This window comes from Mchenga conophoros, linkage group LG8 (assembly GCF_057382185.1).
Source record: "Mchenga conophoros isolate Kocher_MC1m ecotype Shallow Benthic linkage group LG8, M_conophoros_male_GT1.1, whole genome shotgun sequence".
Lineage (NCBI taxonomy): Eukaryota > Metazoa > Chordata > Actinopteri > Cichliformes > Cichlidae > Mchenga > Mchenga conophoros.
Window position 1 is genome coordinate 18491382 of NC_140533.1, and position 21156 is coordinate 18512537.

General features: G+C 39.5%; 2 protein-coding genes across 5 annotated transcripts; one reads left to right on the forward strand and one right to left on the reverse strand.

Moving 5' to 3' along the window:
* Window positions 1-86: 86 nt before the first annotated feature.
* gpam (glycerol-3-phosphate acyltransferase, mitochondrial) lies at window positions 87-17254 on the reverse strand. Of its 3 annotated transcripts, none has more exons than XM_085284677.1 (21): window positions 17032-17254; window positions 14138-14275; window positions 13840-13959; window positions 13238-13311; window positions 12329-12442; window positions 12007-12156; window positions 11810-11909; window positions 10348-10484; window positions 9858-9957; window positions 8111-8323; window positions 7765-7878; window positions 7579-7664; window positions 6622-6734; window positions 5556-5626; window positions 4829-5096; window positions 4473-4630; window positions 3955-4032; window positions 3669-3806; window positions 3354-3543; window positions 3007-3065; window positions 87-2920 (listed from the first exon to the last, which is right to left on the reverse strand). In XM_085284677.1, the coding sequence occupies exons 2-21, from the start codon at window positions 14219-14221 to the stop codon at window positions 2804-2806; spliced, it is 2484 nt and encodes an 827-aa protein (XP_085140803.1). In that variant the 5' UTR covers window positions 14222-14275; window positions 17032-17254; the 3' UTR covers window positions 87-2803. The 3 variants fall into 3 exon arrangements, with proteins under 3 accessions (XP_085140803.1, XP_085140805.1, XP_085140806.1); XM_085284679.1 differs by lacking the exon at window positions 17032-17254 and adding an exon at window positions 16742-16946; XM_085284680.1 differs by lacking the exon at window positions 17032-17254 and adding an exon at window positions 16648-16946.
* On the forward strand, window positions 17084-19917 carry LOC146568587 (large ribosomal subunit protein eL19). 2 transcript variants are annotated; one of them, XM_085284685.1, is made up of 6 exons: window positions 17084-17326; window positions 18738-18844; window positions 18934-19056; window positions 19257-19377; window positions 19473-19583; window positions 19673-19917. In XM_085284685.1, the coding sequence occupies exons 2-6, from the start codon at window positions 18739-18741 to the stop codon at window positions 19797-19799; spliced, it is 588 nt and encodes a 195-aa protein (XP_085140811.1). In that variant the 5' UTR covers window positions 17084-17326; window position 18738; the 3' UTR covers window positions 19800-19917. The 2 variants fall into 2 exon arrangements, with proteins under 2 accessions (XP_085140811.1, XP_085140810.1); XM_085284684.1 differs by lacking the exon at window positions 17084-17326 and adding an exon at window positions 17654-17759.
* Window positions 19918-21156: the final 1239 nt, after the last annotated feature.

Below are 21156 nucleotides of genomic sequence, written 5' to 3' on the forward strand. Positions count from 1 at the left end.
CTTTTACCCCTTTCACACACCAGAAAAATAATCACAAAATGCTTTTTAGATATAATAGAAGAAATAAAAAGGCAACACCATCACTAATCTATCATTAATTTATTTAAAAACAAAATCTAACAATGCCAATTGTGCTTTGCTTTGATAAAGCAAAAAGAAAAGTGACATATTTTTAGTAGCTGGTGATCCTAACATGTTCTCTCAACTTGTGAATTTTTTTTTCCAAGTTACCATCTACAGTGTTCTTTTGGATTCCCAAAATTATTAACATGCACAAAAACAAACAAACAAGAAAAACAAACAAGAAAAGAATACTACAGTGCATTAAAAAGGCACCTGCTTCCCAGATACAGGCATTTATCCTACGTTATACAGAGTAGTGGGATGTGGTTAATGCAGCTTCAGTATCCCACAAGCAGTTCATTAAAAACTATAAATCTGTACCACGTCCATCGAGTATTCGACAATACCACAATGACCTTTTTAGATAACATTCAAGAGGTAACACAATTAATCTTCTACACATACAGCTCGCTTTCATCAACACAACTTACACGACATACACAGCGGTAAGGCTGTAAAAGACCATTATTATCAGGTTGAGCAGAGTTCACATTGAAGTGCCGATGATTAAAGGCGACCAGAGGAAACATGCAGTACAGTACGTATCATGGCAGATGGGTCCCCTGGTGAGGAGACTTGTACAGACCGAGGGCTCAGAAATGCTAGAAAGCTCGTGACACTCTCAGAGCACATTCTTGTTGCAGTAACATACTCTTCTGTTCTTCCACATGCTTTAGGTGTCTTTCACCAATATGTAACTTTTTTTCATTTACAAGTTTAGAAAAATATGAAAAATAAACATTACAATGACCTGTAACAAGAAGTGTTGAACTATCACACGTATTTCCCAATAGAAATATTTATTTAAAGGACCCAATTCTTGTATTGCCCTGACGCATCAACAATGTCCTCACGATCATTCAATAATGATGGCAATTCATTACGCTTCCTTTCAAACTTGCTGCTTCCTCTTTTTCTTGCCATCAAGAAGAGGAGCGGTGTACGTTTATATTCATGTTCACTGCAAACTGAAACTGAAAGACACACTAAATATTGACTTGATCGACTTTGTGTTATCAAGTTACTTTACAACATAATTAGAAACTCACAGCCAAATGCACAATGCTGTGTTGTTTCACCATCGTACTTTAACTTCAGCCACTCTGCTTTTTGTTCATGTTTTTAAAATTTCACAGTCAGGCATAATCTGACTTTTTGATTCCAACACTGAAACACTTAAATGTGTAAATGCAACTATAACAATAATAATAATAAGAAGAAGAAGAATAGGTAATATCTAGTTACTAGAGTAAACTCTATCATAATTTAAGTCAGTGTAAGATTGATTTTATTAAAGAATGTAACTAATGATGGAATTTAAAATTCCATTGCTATATCTAACATGAAAGAAGAAGAATTTAACCCGGAGGTTTTGGATGACTGCATTTTTTTCTGTTTCCTGTTTGTTTTTGACCTTACAGAGGTCTGTAAAGAGAACACTATACTGCACTCATAATTAGCCAACTGTTCAAAAGAACTGCACTATTTTACCACACTATGCAGCAATTTCAACTCACAAATGCCCAACTATTGCTCTTTCAGCAGCAATGCTATAAAGGCTATACAGCGTGTTTATGATAGAAGAAGAAAAAAAAAAAAAAGAGGTGGTAATCCCAAATATCTGCTTTCCCTGAAAGGCATGTCACAGAGTGTCTGAGCGTGTTGTTATTAGAATAAAAGTGGGTGTGATGGCTGGTATTCATTACTTTAAGTGCTGTGCTGTGTAACATTCATCGAAAAGTGAGGTGTTCTGCAAAAAGAAAAGAGATCAAAGTCACTTTTCATATGAAAAGTTTAAGTGAATGCACTTAGATATTAGTGGTTTGAATGCACTTAACTGTAGGTGGACATTGTTTTAGGCCTTGACTACGCCAGACTTTCAACAGGTACATATTGCATTCGCTAAGTAAATATTGTTCATGGGCCAAACTGCACACTGATTGTTTTTATCTAAAAAAAAAAAAAACAGCAACTAGAAATAACTGACCTTCACCGTATGGAGATTTAAATTCATACATTTTGCCACTGAAACCTTGGATATGTACACAATTTGCAGGTGCACTGTATCTCTCTGAGTACAGCGAACTCTTCTCTTTAATTACACCAGAGTGTAATAATTTCAGTGCACTATAAATGAAGTTGTTCTACGTTCTATGTACAGGCAACACATTTTAAACTGTAAGATATTAGAGTGCACTGGAGAGAATACGGCAACTTTATAAACAAGCACAAAGAGTTAACATAAAAATGCCTCTGTTGTTGGTTATGTTTACAGTTATTTTATATGCATATTTTACTTGTTCACTTGTATAGACAAAAGGCAGCTTTGCTTTGTTCAGACTGCACGGTTAAATTTTTTTTCCCCATATTAAAACCTTTTGACTTCTCCTGCAAACGAACGATTCCTAGAGGGACCCCTTCAATACACGTGTTAAATCAACTGCGCGGTTCTAACACAGGAAGTCAGAGACTGAAACAAAAAGAAAAAAAAAAAAGAAGAAGAAAGGGAAGACTGGCTTCAAGTCTCTTCCGACTACAGCTGATAGTTAGCTGCTTTTACGTGAAGGCACTTCCTGGTAAAGCTTTCCACAGAGTAGCACCTGGGACTGTTTAGAAGTAACCAGTAGAAGCCCTTTATTGGAAGGAGCCTGGGGTCCGAGCTGGGTGACGCGCGTCGCGGTCACAGCAGAGTGAAACCTAAGATGTACTGCAGGAGTTTGTTCCGATTTTCCTGAGGTAGAAAGGTGCTGCTTAGCTCCAGAGTTGTCACCTTGTTTTCTCTCCTCTCCTTTAGGACCTGGAGAATAAACAGAAAACAGGAGGTTTAGCTGGATGACTCTGCACATCACCCAAATACACACATAAAAATGCACACATGCTTACCCCGAGCTCCTTGAAAGTCCTCACGGTGTTCTTAACCAGATAATGAGTTGCACTTTCACCTGAATGAAAAGAGAAGTGCTTGAAATACATAAAACAGAGACAGGATCTTACTTTTAAAAATTTTCACTAGCTAAATCCTTCTTTAATCTGATAGTAATTTCTTATTTTTCATGTGAATACTACTTATACTTTTGGACTTTATTCCCAGCACCTAAAAAAAAAAATCATGACTGGAAAAACCATTTTCTCATTTTTAGCAATTTTCTCAATTCCAAGTGCGATGTAGAGAAGTTTTAAATTATTTTTTAAATACATTGTGCAGTATGTGGGCGATATTAGGATATTACCATAACCAGCCACTCCTCTTTCTGTGCGTGTGAGCAGGTATCTGAAGAGCCTCTGGGTGTAGTCGGACTCGACCATGGGCTGGCTCAGACTGTGGACGAAGATCGCAGCCCCGCTGTAGGCCTCCAGCACCGGGCTGAGCAGCCGCTGAAGGAAGACAAAGAACTCCTGGTGCTCTGCAGAAACACTCACCTGAAAGACAACACAAACAGACCAAAAGTCAAATAAAGTCATTTTTGATGGTGAACAGTGGATGTTTGGATGTGAATGCTGTGGCGATTGTGTTGGCTGCAAAATTCCAAATGGTCTAAGTATACCTTAAGGTAGCGATCTCTCTGCTCCTCTCCAAAATCGCTGTCCTCATCCTCTTCGTCACTCCTCCAGGAAAGGGGCTCAGCAAACTTTTTGGGCCACGGCTCATCTGTGGGGCTTGGGCTCAGTTCCTCCTGGTCCTCCTGACGCACAAAAACAGATCAGAGGATCTGAAAGTTTCATTACCCAATAGCAACTATCGCTAAGAGTCCTTCCTAAAACATTCAACTTCTGACATTAACCGCCATGATCTGTTATTTTTGTCCAGCGGCTGACGGCCTGTAAACTCACCTCTGCCACATAAAGAACTCCATACTGGATCAGCCTGGTTACTGTGTCATGGAAAACCTGGTAAATAGTCTGGCAAGGCTGTGGGACAGACAGGAGAGATGTAGACACGCTAAAACATGAAACCACATAGGAGTTGAAAATGTAATTTTATAAACAACTACTTGTCAACAAACTTGTTCCATCATTACTAGTGTAAACTAATATGCAAACATTGTAAATAATCTTCATTTAGAGCCTAGGTTAGAGTTACTAATTACGGTGACAGGAATGTCTTATATTCAGATGATCAATGAGACTATAACCACACAGAGATGAAGTCAAGATTAATTATCTTGTCACAATTGCGCAAAACAATGTCTGGCATATATAAAAGGACTCTGATTGTAAACATGTCCACTGCTGAAGAAATGAGGCAGTGGACACGAGGTGGATGACAGCAGTAGTCATAATATCATAGACGCGTATGTAAAATGTGCGCAGACATTTGGAGTGATAAAGATGGAATATGCAGGACTTACTGGTGCTACAGCCACCTCATTGATAAGGAAGTGGGAGAGACCAGCGGCCTTGCGGATGAGTCTCTCTTGACTTAGAAGATGACTACTGGGATTGCCAGGCTGGCGAGCAGACTCTGATTCCATGACCAGCTCTCGCTGCAGCGACAGGACACTACAGGCTGGAGAGGTACAGGAAAACCTGTGTGTTTAGGACTGCTGAACTTAGATCTACTGTCACTTGTTTACCTTCAAACAGCAATTTAAACCAACTATTTAAAAAAATGTATTATTCAAGCTTACATGTTCAGTATATTTTTCTTAAATAATAACCACAATGATGAACCAAAACAGCACATAATACTGTTGGCATAACTTACCAATGATTGCATCAGAAATGAATACATGGAAAAGGCCGTTGCTGTAGAAGTTGAGCTCAAAAAGCGCAGGTACAGTTTGACTAGGTGCGATGGTAAACTCTCCATTGCGATTAGAGCTGCTGGTCACATTGAGGCAGTTCCCCAGGAGGTGGAGAGCACGCATGACCACGTCCTCTGAGTTCCCCGAAAAGCCCAAGTCAAAGTCTCGTGACAGGATCTCCTCCTTCATGTTGAAGAAGTCTTCCACTAGCTTGGACAACACCACCCCCTGACACAAAATGAGCAGGAAAAAACAACAACAACAACATCAGAAACTTTAAAAAAAAAAAAAAAGTATATTGGTGAATTTTAATAAGCCCACTTCAAAATAATAAAAGTCGAGAAACAAAGAAAAAAACTACAAAAGGGCTTTTGGGGTTGTATGCAGCACTGAGCAGTTGTCATGACATTAGTGTGTCTGTAGAGGGCAGAGTCTCACAATTAATGCAAGAGGCGATGAAAGAGAATGCAGGAAGAAATACGATTTTCTAACAGAGTTATCTATTCCTATATTTATGACTTAAGTGTCATGCCCAGGAAGGTGCATACCTGCTAAACGGAAGAGGAACAAGGGGAAAAAAAACAAACATACCAGACGGGGTAATAATAGCAGGATTTTAAAAAATGTGAGCTGGTGTATCTGGCAGTGACAGAACACGAGGAGAGAGGAGGCAACAGCTACACATACCTGTCTGTGTCTATACAGCAGTAGACAGGCCACAATGTGGGTCGACATGATTGCTGACGATTTATTGGCCGCTATGAGGAGGAGATACAAAAGGGTATAATAAGCAACACACAACAGAAAGAGAACAAAAAAAGCAGAAGTAGCAGAAGTACTTGTAATTCATTGAGACACCCTTAAAGCAAGACTACAGTGCTGTAAGCCCCAAACTAAGCTGTGTTCAGTTCCTTTTTATATGTGTATATATGTATAGCATCCAATCATAGCAGATATCAAGTCAGGAAAGTTTACAGAGTATTACAGAGACGATTCAACCTTGAGCGTGATTAAGTGTGGACACAAAAAAAAGAAAAAAAAAAGTCTTAACATAAAGAAGCCTCAGACAGAACCCAACTCAAGGTGGGTGGCTGTCTGATTTAATAGGCTGGGGAGAAAGGATGTAAAAAAGCTATATACCTGTGTTTTGTTATATATAATTTTAATTAATTCATCAGAGTTTGACTTACTACAAATAAAATATTAAATAGGCCTAAAAGAGCTGATTATATTGATAGCACTCAAAGGCAGAAAGAAAGAGTATGTGAGGGAGTGTGTAAAGACAAGGGTTACTACAGATCACCTAAAGTAGTAATCAAGCATAGAGGTGCAGGACATTTATGAACAGCTAAGCTGGTACTGCATTCTTCCCCCTCCCCTGTGCTTCCATCCTCCCCTTCACCTTATTGGCTAAAAACAACATGCCATCCAGCTGGTGGTTCTGTGATAGGCTGTTGGTTTAAAAAAAAAAAAAAAGCTAGTGTAGGAGAATGCAGCTGAATGAGCTGGGGAGAACCGGTTTCTGGAGTGCTATCCCAGGGCAAAACACCCCGAGTGATGTAAAGCGGATGGACTGATGCTGTGCTGTATTTCATGAGTGCTGCCTTTGTGAGCAGGTGCACCTTTAGCACAGGATGAAAAGGAGACTTATGTGCTTATTTAAGGGACCGGTGCTTACTGAAGACTTTAAATTATGATTCCTAGTCATCGTGCATGTAGTAAACCCACCATCTGCGGGTTGTGATTTTCTTACTAAAGAGAACGTGCTTGGCCAGGTTGTTGATAAGCTGTCGTCTAGAGATGTCCTCGGGCAGCTCTCTGTTCACCTGCTCTTCCTCCTGTCCATCAAACAGCTGAGCATCAGGCCTGGAAGGATAATAACAACAAGCCAATGTGTTTTTTACTGTGTCACACACAGTATGTATAATTTAAGATGGCAGTTGTCATGTCCAAACACACACCAGCTCATCTTTCACTCCTATTTTTGGGAGCTTGCAGTGTAACCCCCAATAATGTTAGAATATAATAATATTGGGTACTGTAAAATGTAATACACATTAGAATATACAACCACTACACGGGGATACAGTATTTAAAACCCAAATAAACATAGACGAATAAATAGACAAAAGAGGAACAAAGTGGCATGAGAGTGCCCTGTGTCTGACTTCTCTACAAACAATCTGCCCCTGCCGTTAAAAAGTACTCAAGTTCAAGATCTCAAGTTAATAGCTTACCAATTATTTGTCATCATTTATCTAACGTGATCTCAGGGTGGTTATCTTACTCGTTTACTTCCTGGCTTTTGCCAAAGTCATTGCATGTCTCATTCATCCGTGCCATTAGCAAAACGTGATATGCCACTATTTCACGCGAGTGTTGAAAAGAGTCTTCCATAATATTTGTCTCCAAAGAGTTGAGAAGGTTGTTAATCACCACTGTTGGCACAAGTTTTGAAACTGACTGTAGACCAGCTGGGGCAGACTGCAGTCATCCCAGCGACAGTGCTTTATCGCTCGTTTTTACTATGAAGAGACAGCTTTGAACTGATCTGACCCCTGCCAGGGCTAACTAACGACCCGTTCTCAAATGTCACAGAGCCTGCCATGAAGTAGCAGGAGGGAGGTATAGAGCTTGGACATGAAGATTGTCCAGGAAGGTCATGACATGTGAGACTATGGAGTGAGCGTGTGTGTATATTTGTACTAACTCTGCAGAAATAATGGTGGGCATCAAAGCATGTTCCAGAGATACAGGTGGTGGACTATGACGGCTTCTCTGGGTGTCCAAGTACTCCTATAATTGACATAAATGTGACATACGTATTCATAAATACATATTCAATATAAAAAACAAACATGGAAGGTTTTCAGCTCTTTTTAGTGTGATTAATCACCTTCAGGGAGAAGGGCTGGTTGAAATCAACACGGACACAACCGTAGTTCTTCCTCAACATCCTGAACACACCACATGCTATTCCCCACCAGCTTTCGTTCTTCTTCGGCTTGCCCTAGAACAAGACAGATTTGAAAGTTACCAAAAATATAGCTATAAGGACACAGCTGAAGCAGTTTGTGTCAAAACATGCTTGGCTCTACCACCAGAAATACATACATTTTTTTCAGTCACAAATTCAAAATCCAACTAATTTATTTTTCTGTGTATTTTTCTTTTTCTGTGCATGATTAAAAAACAAAAAACAAAAACACCTTTGTTGCCACCGACGTCATCCAGACACTCACCAGCTGCTCACTATTGTAGTTTCCCTCAATAATGCGGTCATAGGAGATGCCAACTGGCACCACCAGCACGTCTCCGATGGCCCCCGTGCACATTGTGTCAACCACGATAGACAGCATGCCTGCACGTGCTGGAGATGGCTTACCACTGCGCGACCGAGTCCCCTCCAGAAAGACCTCCAAAAACTGCTGCTGCCGCAACAATTCCTCTGTGTACTACGACAATGACGAAACAGGGAAATGATCAGGTGAATACAGAAAAGGTGTGTGTCAGACAAATGAGAAAATAATACATGTAAAGGTCGCAGTATTTTTGGTGAAAATGTAATTTGCTGGCGTCCCGAAGCAGGAAATTCACTTAATTACAAGCTGACAGTCAAGTAAAGTCAAGGCCATGCCAGTGCTGTAGTATGCAGGTTAAACATGAGACTCAAAGTGTAGGAAATCGGGTGCATGCTGAGGTAGCTTTGCTGTATAATGATATCCTCCTGAGTACAGTGTGTACACAGCTGTCTTAGCTATGCAGACACTTTTGAGAATAGAAGCTTTGTCCTGAAACAAACTCCAGGCCGTGGCATTCAAAGTAAGCCGGGACGTCTAGGTTCAGTTTTCATGGGAGCAACTGGAGTTAGAGCAGCATGTGACCTTTTTCTACAGCTTGCCTGTGAAAGCTAATTCCATTCTGGCAAGTGACACATGCGTGCCAGATTAAAATCTCACTTTTTAGCAAATTAAATTACTTTGACCACTTTCAATCATTACAGCTGCAACTTGTGCACTCTTTGACATGTGCAATAACACTAAGTGCAATACTCTTTTCTGGCGTCGTTGTATTTTTACTCAGTTGTATACAGCATTTGTATTTTATTTTTATTCTATTGTATATTTTATTCTATTTTATTCTACTGTATATAGTATTTTATTGTGTTCTATTCTGTACAGTTGTGTACTGTATTTATTCTTATTGTATTCTAATTTTTGCTTCATAACTTTTTCACTGTCCACTTCCTGCTGTGACAAAACAAATTTCCCACGTGTGGGACTAATAAAGGTTATCTTATCTCATCTTAAGAAAAAGAGGTAAAATATGGTTTGTATAACAGGATTGAATTTCAGCTCATCATTTCTACTAGCTGCTCATGTCTTGGGCTGATAATTCTTATCTTAAGGACACAATACGAACCTATCTTACAAGCACAATACACTGTTACTTATTGCCAACCCCTTCTGAAGATACAAAGAAAATCTGCCACTCAGATCAACCCATGCAATTAAATAAACCACCTAAGTTTCCACGCTACTTTGTAGAAAACACACTGAAAATCTTCCAAGTAGTTTATGATGGCGAAACACTAACAAAAACCTATGAATCTGCAACACAAGCCTGAACATCTACTCGTCATGTGATACAGAAAAACCTATAATGACCAATACTGGGTTACAACTGGTAAATAAAAGGTTAGATGACGTATAAGCCGACCCAATATGTTTAGAGAGCAAAACTGTTGACACATGGGTCACTACAATAAAGGAAAGGAGCATATCTACCCAAACATTTAGTTTGGGCTTACAAATGACAGGACTGTAGCAGAGTCAAAATAAGTTCTTTGGAAGATATAATGCTAATTACAAAGTAAAACTGGAAACAAAGACATGGCTTAAATAACAAAAACATTTCACTCTCTCATTATTCAATAGAAAAGAACACACAGAGCAGAAAACATGAAGAAAACCCGCTCTGCAGACTTACTGCGTGCAAAAGAGATCGGTACAAAATGTCTTTCTTTCCATCTGCAGACTCTTCCATTCTTCGTCGTATGAAGAAACCTCCAAGTTTACGGATCAGGGTGCTGAAAACAAAGAAGTTTTATAAAGTAGTTTCCAAGCTTTTCAATGGGCAGCAACAGCGAGCACAAACTCCACAGCTGTCAGCAAATACAGTTTTAATCAGTGATTTCCTCAAGGTACTAATTTGGATTAAGGTGTGACTATGATGAAAAAGGAGGACAGTTTGATACCGAAGCACTTAAAATATAAAGATGACTCATCCTGACACTTCAGGGACCCATGTTGTAAATACCCATGTAGTACAAAAGGATCAGTGCTGAACCAAATGCTAGTTGAAGCAGGATAAAAAAAAAGATTTAACTATCGAACATATTTCCAGGGAATTCTTTATTGTTTGAGTTAAACATACACCTTATTTCCAGATCAATCTTCACACAAGGCCTTATGTTTACCTGAGGATGGGGATGCTTAAGTTGTTTCCAGCAGCGATGTGCGGGGCTTTGATGTTATGACAGAACAGAATCAACGTGATGAGCAGGTAGTCGATGTGGGATTTGTGAACTGGGAGGAAGACCATCGGCACATTTTGCTGCAAAGAAAAGAGAAATAAGCAATTTCTCCTAACACGTTTTTAAGAACTCTGTATGTGATCAATGTTGAGAACTTTTATTATCTACGAGAAATGTACAATGACAGAAAACACCTTGTAAATATTACAAGCAAGAAAATAAACACTCAGCTAAACAGCCAGTTTATTAGGTACACTTGTTCAACTGCTTGTTAACTCACAAGTCTAATCAGCCAATCCCAATAACTGCCCAGGAACTGAATGCATTTAGGTGTGTAAACACAGCCATGATGAACTGCTGAGGTTTAAACCGAGCATCAGAATGGGGAAGAAAGGTCATTTAAGTGATTTTGAACGTGGCTTGAGTGTTGGTGCCAGATGAGCTGATCTAAGTATTTCAGACACTGCTGATCTACTGGGATTTTCCTGTAAAGGAGAAAACATCCAGCAGTTCTTTGAGTAAGAATACCTTGGTGAAGTCAGAGGTCAGAGAAAAATGAGCAGACTGCTTTGAGTTGAACTGAACACTTGATTACTGCTGCAAGATTTGGATGGTAAGGTCAAAATCAGACATAAACAACATAAGGTAGGGATCCATCCTGCATTGTTCGGGCTAATGGTGGTGGTGGGGCAAATTTTCGTAGCAAACTTAAGATCCCATTGTAGAAAATGAGCATCATTTAAACACTAGAACCTAGCTCCGAGTATTGCTACTCATCATACCCATCCCTTTATTGCCGCACTGTACCCATCTTCCAGTGTGAATATCATGCCATGTAACAAAGCTTAAATGATCTCAAACTGGTTTCCTGAACATGACAGCAAGTTCACTATACTCAAATGGCCTCAACAGTCACCAGATCTCAATCAAATGAAGCACCTTTGCAGAGTCGTGGAACGACAGATTTGTATCTCAGATGTGCAGCCAAAAAATCTGCAGCATGATGTTATCATGTCAACACTGTTCAAAATCTGAATCTGTGCCACAGAGAATTAAAGCAGTACTGAAGTCAAAAGGGGGTCCAACCTGGTACTAGCATGGTGTACCTAATAAAGTGGAGTGTATATTTAGTGCTAGTTTATGTATATTTACAACTATCAATCATTTACATTCATAAAGCCTCTTCAGTGGTCAGAAATAAAGGCTGCTTCGCTAGTTAATCAAGACACAGCAATCAGTGAAGAAGACTATGTACATGAAATACTACATCAGCTTTATCGGTTTAGCCGTTACCGTTTTCAGCAATCAGAAACAAGTTTTCAATATTAATGGAAAAAACAGTCTTACTCATTTTGGGTAGCAGATTGTGCTGAGACAGTTTATCATGTGTGTCTTTGCCCCTCACCTCTGTAGCAGCTTTCTTCACCATTTCCAGCTGTCCTTTGTGGATCTGGATGCTCCAGAAGAAGCCATTAAACAGCCTCAAAAGCACCCAACCAGTTAGCCTAATCCAAAAGAAAAATTAAGATGTAGAACAGAACACAACATAGCAGGTTTGCTTAAGGCATTACAATATTGTCATAAACTAAAAAGTATAAATACCTAATAAAGGCTGGGGAAATGTTAGCAACCATCTCTTGGAGGAAGGCCCTGGCTTTCTGCTTTACTTTGCTGACAGCTTTGTGCTCCTGACCAGGCTGGCTGGCTGCAGCATCCAAGTCTGTTGCTACTGTCACAATAGCATCCTCCACCCTGCAATCAACAAAAGAAGAACACAAACATAAAGCTGCCTCTTCTAACATTCAACGCATTGTCTCCATTTCTCTAATAAAATGGTTTCTTTATGTCCACCATATCACAAATTTATCTATGATTGGAAAATAAAGTTTGATGTGGGCTGAATTTCCTGTATCCTGACTTTTACCTGCTGTTGTTGAGTACGTTATCCACCACGTTCCTGGTGAACATGTCCTTGTGGACATCTCTCTCCACAACGAAAAGCACATAACTCAGTCTGCGTGCCAGCCAGCCCCGCTGTCTAGATGAGCACACACAGAAAAACGCTTGCATAAAACCACATAAACGATACATATTTACATACGAGAAGAGATTCTCAAATATACTCAGATATATGCTGAAAGCTGTGTTATAAACATGAGCCTTGCTTTTCGCACAAAAACACATAAGTTAAATATATGAATCAACATCCAAATAAGGGACAGTCAGGAATACTTGCACGACTTTTCATGGTAATATCACATTTCCAGGAACTGCAGAACAATGCATAACCTGCATAACCCAAACACACAGCTTCATCATCAACAGCTGTGTTACAGGTCAGGTTTGCTATACCTTGATGAGCTTTCAAGTAACATAATACTGACTGTGTCAGGACAAAGCAAACGATGCTAACCCAACCATGCTGAGTACAGTACATCACCATCTCTGTTTCCATGCTAATAGAACTAGATATTAACTTATTTCTGTTTTTCCCCATTCGGTTTGGAGCATGGTGGCATATATCTTACTGAGTATTGTCAACAAAAGCCAGCCACTGGGTGCATGTGTCTGGTGTCCACTGACAAACACTGTAAATTATTCATCTGTCGACCTTTCCACAATTTCAGAGAGTCATCCTCTTGACTTAAATCCAGTTATTTTACACTGGTTGTTAAGAATTTCACCCTAAATCTGAACTGCATTCAATGGGACTGACTGGAGATCAGAGGACTGACAAGGCAAGTAGAGACTTTCCTGTTCTGCCAAAGCACGACGTGAAGTTTCAGTTGAAGAATGTTCCTAAAGTGGAAGGGAAGTGAAAAGCTCCGTTTACCTAGTGTGGGTCTCGTTTATGTAGATGACGTTTCGCAGACCCAGAGATGGAATACTGGGATTGAACAGTCTCTCCTGTAAGGAACAAAAAAGATAAAAAATGAGAAAGTAACTCGAATCAGTTTAGTTTCGCGTTACTTTACAGCTTGTTATGCTTTAATTCTCGTTAAGAAAATAAATTTAACTAGAATTGAACCTTTTAACAGCTAATTTTTTATATTACTGCACTAAACGACATAATGATGTGTTTTAAGAATTGCTTTATGTCTAAAAAAAACATTCCTTGAAAATGCCTTGCAACCACTTTTCAGATTTTCACCTTTATCATATAAACACAGGAAGACAACCTGAGATCCACATATCATTTAATTAGCAAATTAAATAATCAAATTAGATCTGAATAGATTATATGAATAATAATGACTTATCTAAAATTATTTTTAATTATGATTTTTTTAAGAGGACTGCTTGTTTTTCCGAACAGCCAGGATAGATCGAGTTAGCAGGAACTATTCGATTCCATGCTGGCCAATTTCTTTACAAAAGACCAGAAATCAGCAAATGAACTCAAGCCACAGTTAATTAGCCGTGATGTAATTTTACCCAGCTCTGTGGTGTACAGGAGTGACAGCAGCGGCCCACAAAGGGCCTCTTTCTGTTCAGCAGACCCTCCTTCCACGTGCTGGCGACATTACGCAGGACTGAAGGGCTGGTGCTGCGGTCCTTGAAATGCATAAAAAAAAGATTGATCAGGAAGAAGCAAAAGCATCACATGAAAGGACCGTGTGTGCTGATATGAGATTTATCGCCTTTGATCTTGGGGGGGATGCATGGCGCTGTTCTGAATGTACAATGAAAATTACAACAACAACAAAAAGAAAACAAATTAATTGTGGCTTACCGAGTCTTCATTGGGATGTTTCCAGCGGTTACACCACTGCTCTCCATTGCTGACCTGCAGCAGCAAGCCATCTGACAGCTCCATGCTCTCTGCTGTCTCCTTCCTCTCCCTCCTGGTCACACACCACTAGCTGGCAAGCTGACAGCACACACAAATACAATACAGTTATATTTTTTTTAATTTAAGTGATCAATGAATATTAGTGAGTAGCACAAAGAAAATGCACAGCGTTTAAATCTAGCTGGTGGAAAAATACAACACTCACTGCAGCAATGTATTAAGCTACAGTGGGCGACATAGCTTATATCGCCTTCACGAGCAGCCTCTGCTCAGCATTTTGACTGCATGAGCAATGATGGTGAACAACCAGATGTTAACAGCTTCCTTTCAACTTTAAAGCCAAAAGTCAGCACCTCCCACATGAGGCATCGCTGTGCTATTCAGATTCAGTCAACGCTGGCATGCTCCGGTTAGACCTGATTTTCTAAGAAAAGTCGGAAGTCATACTGGAAAAACCAACAAGATGCAGCGGATAATAATGTATATTAATCACCCCAACATCTCAGACTGAATGCAGTCTGGTGGGACTAGTTAACAGAGAAGTCAAAGTTTTACTTCTTTAACTGATATGCGAGTAAGCCATTTTAAATAGCAGTGTGACCACAGATAGGGCAAAGACTTCCTCATTTTAGAAAACACAAACATTTTCAAACACCAAACAATGCACTTCTTAAAGATGTTAATTTAAGATCATCATCTGCCCTCAAGACACAGCTGTCGTACTCAACTCCAGCTGACAAGAACCTTAAATTAAATGCACAAACTCAGATATATGCAGCCAAACTACGCTGCTCTTTTTTTGGTTTAGCTTAATGCACACATTAAATATTTGACAATGGAAAAAAACAAATAACAGAACCAAATAAAGCCTTTACTTTGGGAAGGCCCGCAGTTAGATTGAGTAACAACATCAACTACTATGTATGCACTGATTTACTGGCTGAACAGTGCTATCTGACAAGTCACCAGTTCGCCATGATTTCTGACAGAGGCCCATTGGCAAACAACAACAAAACAAAAGTAAAACGCCAGTATTGCCCAAGCTGACATTTTAACATGAGTATCAGCTCACGGTTACACAGCTGGAGCGTCCCTATCAGTCACTATGTAGAAATGGTCACTACACAAAATAGCAATCTAAAAATAACATAATAGGAAGCTTTTGTTTGGCATTTTAAACATAATTTGTCTAATGTGCCTCAAATGACACTTTGCTTTTGTTACACACCAGTTGTCCTGCATAACACTGGTAAGCGTCCTGAAACAAAGTCAAAATTTACACTAAACACACAATGCTGGAGGATTTTACAATGAACCAAACATAGCATAACCACTGAACCTTCCTGAAGAAACAAGGTAAGGGGATAGCTAGACATCAGTAAGGAAAGAGAGAAGATGTGAAGAGAACCCACAAAGGTAATTAAGAGAATGTCTTTGATTAGCCTGGAAATGAGTCAATTTATGAATGAATGCTTACACAGACTGTACAGTATGTGTGTCAGTTAAGGACACTGTCGGTCCATCTTTCTCTGACTAATACGTCTGACTGTCAGCAGACTGGCCTCTTCACAAAAATGTTCCTGCCTAACAAGCTTCAATGAATGAATGAACATTGTGACATTGTCCTCCTGTGGTGTTGTGGTTGTAGTGGGTGATGTGCACACAGATGAGGGAAGCAGAGATTTCAAAGGGGTCAACGGCCGAGAGTACTCCAGAAAAACAAAGACCTCCAAGAATGAGGAGCTTAAGGGAATTAGATAACAAGTGAAGGTAGCCCTTACACTGCATTAAAGTTTAATGAGTACACGGATAATAACATTCAACGTATGCAAATCCTATAAACTAATTTGAATAATTTTCATGGGATATATCTACATTAGTTTGTAGCAACTTCCACTATCTGTTATAACGTTGTTAAATATTTGATTCAATCAGTAATTTCAAAATGAAGTATCATCAAGAAATTATTAAAAAACAACACGCTGAGGCGCTACTATCGAATTACACTGGCAAAGTATGGCCTGGGCCATCTGCCACATAATCACGTTTTATTTACCTTTAGCAAAATCATGCCTGTTCATGCACACTGAAAACCACTGGGTTAATCCGGCAGACAGGCTCAGACCTGCCTTGCAATAAGCAGGTCAAACAGGAGAGGTCTCTTTGTGACAGATGGTCAGTTCAGATAACTAGCTGATCAGACAACAATAGCACCAACCAGACATGCCCATGTCTAGCTTGGCCGCGGAAACGCGGTACTGTTCAGTTACAGCCGACACCTCCTAGAAAGACATTATTAAAAAGTCTCCAGTTTGTGCATTTGGATGGTGTTGCGTAAAGTTATTAAAACGTGATGTGAGCAGCTTCCGTGACCGTCTGTGGCACGCTGCATGGCATGCTTCCGAGCTTCATGAGGCACATCTCATCTTACAGCTAACGCCGGTACTCACGATGGTCTCCAAGACAGGGGTGACTTTAACCTGTTCTCCACTCGATGTCTTAATCTAGTCTGAATCTTAAATGATTAGCATTAGCCCGGTTTACCTCAGTGCGGATGAGACATGGAAAAATGTCAAATCCCACATTGCCGGGGGTCGTCTCGAACTCAATGTCAGTGTAAAGTTGACCGACTATGTCGTGTTTTACTGTGAAAAACGGCTCTAAATGATAAGTAATTATCTCTCACAACCGTGTCAACAAGTCCATATTAACGACACAGTTACTGTTTCTATGACAGGACAGGAACGGCGTTAGTAACAGTTACTAATAATGCAACGATGTAGCTGTTAGCATTAGCTCTCCAGCCACGCTCGCGAGAATGGACTCTCACTTACCTTGACAACAGTGTTACGCTGAGTCATATCTAAAATGTAAGCTTATCGACAAACAGCCGGCCGCTGAGTATTTCGGTACGCTTCTTTTGTAACACACTAGCTCCACTGTCCTTGGTACACCGGACAACACAGCTCTGACACTCGGGGATGTGTGACAGGAGGGAGGACCACTTGCGGTGGTTTTGTTTTGGTACAAGCAGCGGCGCCATTCTGCCACCAGCCAGAAGAGGGCAGCACGACGCCACTTTGACCACTTTGCGTTGCAATTTGACAACATTAAACACTTAATATAAAGGTGCGTTAGTATTTCTATTTTTTTGTCCATTTTTTATTTGATGTGGAAATGTGTCATCTTGACAAAGCTTTTTTTTTTTTTTTTTTATAAAGCTGTTTTTAAAATGCAGTCTTTGAAACATTGGGTTAACGCGCCCTCCAGTGGGCGGATTGATACAAGCATTTTATCGGACCGTACCACTGTGCTACATCAATAGGGTTACTGTGGCTTATTTTAAGACGCAGTAAACCAAAGCCAAAAGATTAAGATTATTAATTATTTGGTATTAATTATTAGTTAATTATTTAACTATTCTGTCACTTCATAAACATTGGCTGTATTTACATTCCTATATATTACAGCCACAGTTGTCTCACCCATGGCAATGGCTATAATGGTAGTGTCACAAACGTTCTATTTCCTTCGTTTCTATCAAGCTAGCAGCAGCCATGAGGTAAGCTGTATATTTGAAATTTAATTAAGCTTTTCATTTCCAAGCAGAGTGCAGGAAGTGTTAGAGATTCTTTTTATTTAAAACAGCGGGGAGAACTGTCTAGATGACTTTGAGTGAATTCGCTCATTTCTACCAGAATGCGTTGATGGCCTTTGTTGGTAAGCAAACCGTGCTAATATAGTGAGACATGTCACAACATGTTAGAAGACAGCCCGTCTACTGAGCCAGGCATCAGCTGTAAAGACTGCAGTGTTTTGACTTTTTTTTCAACAAGCTGACGAATGGATTGAGTGAAATAAAACAGATTTAATAATGAAAGTCAATTATCTCGGCAAGGTAGAGGTGTTACTTGTTGTCATGTGTTTTGGTACTTGGGCTACAGTCTTCTTCTCCCAAGTGGAAAACCAACCAGTAAACAAACAAGTTTACTGCACATCTAAAAGTCAGCAAATGACGTTTCAATCTTTTACAGCCTTTCATCAAAAAACACTCAAATGGGAGTTCAGTAGCTGATTTGTCCATTTATGTAACAGTTAGTTTATGACACTCGAAGAAAATAATTTAAATGATATATTGGCGTTAGGCGCTCAACTGGTCAAGGTCACACCTTCTTGTATAGGCATAAAAAATTAGGTATGAAGTAAAAATGGCTTATGAACACAATCGAGAGTGCTTTTTAATTGAATGGTGATGGGTAGGCAAAGTTTATTCCATCCTAACAAATAAGATTGTACTACAGAAACGTAGAATGTGACATATTTTTTTCATGTATGTTTTCTGTAACTGCCAGGGTGAATTAGTAATAGAATTATAATTTCTATTACTAAATTATATCCTCACTGGACTAAACTAGATTAAACTAAATCAAATGATACGCTTCTTCTTGCTGTAATATTGGGGTTTTTGTTTGTTTGTTTTTAATTTAGTTTAATAAAAACTATTTCCAACAGTGCTTATATAATGATTTTGCTCTCCCAGCATGCTCAGGCTCCAGAAGCGCTTGGCCTCCAGTGTCTTGCGCTGTGGTAAAAAGAAAGTGTGGCTGGACCCCAACGAGACCAACGAGATTGCCAACGCAAACTCTCGTGAGTTGTTTCCTTTGTGGATTTATGTAGTAGGCTCTGGGCTCCTTAAATTTACGCTTTTATTTAAATGAATTTTATTTGGGCTACAGGCCAGCAGATACGAAAACTGGTAAAGGATGGACTGATCATCAGAAAACCTGTGACTGTTCATTCCCGTGCACGCTGCCGCAAGAACACACTGGCACGCCGCAAGGGACGTCACACGGGTTATGGTGAGTAGTTAGGTTATTGTTATCTTTCCCCAAATTTGCTTTCACTAATAATGTGGCTAATAATTGCGTATTTGGGAAAATAAAATCAAGCGGTGTGTACATGTTAAGGACTGCTTATAGAAACTGCAAGTAGTGGTGGTTTCAGTATGAACTTGGAGTAAGATAAGAGTTTTATTTCAGTAATATAATTTTCTTTCCAGGTAAGAGAAAGGGCACGGCCAATGCTCGTATGCCGGAGAAGTTGTCATGGATGCGGCGCATGAGAATTCTGCGACGTCTTCTTCGTCGCTACAGGGAGTCCAAAAAAATTGACAGGCACATGTAAGAGTGAATGTCATCACTGATGTACTCACTGATCATGAATAAGGTTTTATGTCAGTTTCATTGATAGATGAGTAATGTTTTGTGTCTTCTAGGTACCACAGTCTCTACCTAAGAGCGAAGGGTAATGTCTTCAAAAACAAACGCATCCTTATGGAGCACATCCACAAATTAAAGGCTGACAAGGCTCGCAAGAAGCTCCTGGCGTACGTTTCCACTTCTTCTTTTCTTGTATTATTTCACTCCAAGCGCAGCAACATTTATACACTGAAATTAATTTGTTTCTGTCCTGCAGTGACCAAGCCGAGGCCCGGCGCACAAAGACAAGAGAAGCCCGCAAACGCAGAGAAGAGCGTCTCCAGGCCAAGAAAGAAGAGATCATCAAGAACTTATCAAAGGAGGAGGAAACTACAAAAAAGTGAATCTAAAATGTATTCAAATCTTGTGAGGATCAGCTTTTGGTTGTGAATAAATGTGGATAAGAGAAAATATCATCAGTAATGTTCTTGCCTTGATATTAAAAATGATTTGACATGAAAAGAGTACTTTGGAAAATATTTCATTTTGATTATGATTTATATATACCTGAATAAACAGAGGTGAGAGAAGCCCTTTTCTTCTTTTAACATGGCTATATATATATATTGTAATATGGCTATGAAAAGACAGCAAACTATGCTTCTGAGGTAATGCTCTGAACACTACAAAAGGTGGCAGCAGAGTGCCAAATACATCTATGTCTACTCATTTTAGCCAGAGGAAATTAAACTAGAAAGAGAACTGGAAAAAAAAAAGTCATTTTCAATCAGCAACTTGATCACACAGCACAGTATTCCTCAAAGGTATTATTAAAAATGGTAGATAAGCAACTTGGTAACAACAAACAAAGATCTTCCACTTTTTCCACATATAGCTTACAGTTGAATTTGTGTTCATTCAGCAAAAGCACTGCAAGCATTTGTGCATTTTTAGGAAGGTAGAGGTAGCAACAATTTAGCTGCTGTTAAATTACATATTTTATAAGGGAACATTTATAAATAGTAACTTCCTTGCTGAGGCAAATGTTCTCAAGTCATATTCATCCTTAGAGTATGGGCATCTGAAGCTTGGGTTGGATGCCATGCAGACTCTGCTGATAGTGAGGAGCAGTGTTACGTAACAGGAAGCTCTCACCATACTGGATTTTTCTGAAGATGGCCTGTAAGGAATGTGTTCACATTAACTGGCTGTAATTCTATAACAAAATCTATTAACTTTGTAAAGCAACTCATGCATTATTAAATGCTCAATGGTCTGCTCCGTAAAAGCTTCTTATTTTAAATTATTTTCCTGCTTCGTTTTTCCTGAAAGCAGGCACCAAAGTAGCAGAAGCTCAGACAACCACCGTTAGCCCCATTAAACCTGTGCTACTGACACTCCAGACATCCACTTATTTCTTGCTTGAGCCTTGAAGGATTTCATTTTTCATGCATGCAGAAGAAGGTGTGACTGAAGTGTACAGATGCATCCTGTGGTAACTGGGACAGACAGGCTGCTGCTGTGCTGTGCAAGTGTGTGTGCATGAGAGAAAGGGGAGTTTTTACTATCCAAAGCACACTCAGCATTTCAGATCATTTTAAATACAGCAATCTGGAAAACAAAAAATAATCCCTGTACACTTTATTGGAATGTAAACTCGTCACTTACAATTTTCTGCCACCTCCTCCTTATTCTTAAGCTGCTATGTCTGTGACTGACAGTCATGCATAAACAATGGGACACTCAAGCTTTTGAAGCTGG

Excerpts from the sequence above, each read along its gene's own strand:
- gpam (XM_085284677.1), bottom strand. The coding sequence starts at position 14,221 with ATGGAGCTGTCAGATGGCTTGCTGCTGCAGGTCAGCAATGGAGAGCAG. Across the intron at positions 12,443-13,237 it reads ATAAACGAGACCCACACTAG|ACAGCGGGGCTGGCTGGCAC; the intron begins GTAAACGGAGCT and ends GTGCTCATCTAG. Across the intron at positions 2,921-3,006 it reads GGACTTTCAAGGAGCTCGGG|GTCCTAAAGGAGAGGAGAGA; the intron begins GTAAGCATGTGT and ends TTTATTCTCCAG.
- LOC146568587 (XM_085284684.1), top strand. Across the intron at positions 19,057-19,256 it reads GGGACGTCACACGGGTTATG|GTAAGAGAAAGGGCACGGCC; the intron begins GTGAGTAGTTAG and ends TTTTCTTTCCAG. Across the intron at positions 19,584-19,672 it reads GCTCGCAAGAAGCTCCTGGC|TGACCAAGCCGAGGCCCGGC; the intron begins GTACGTTTCCAC and ends TCTGTCCTGCAG.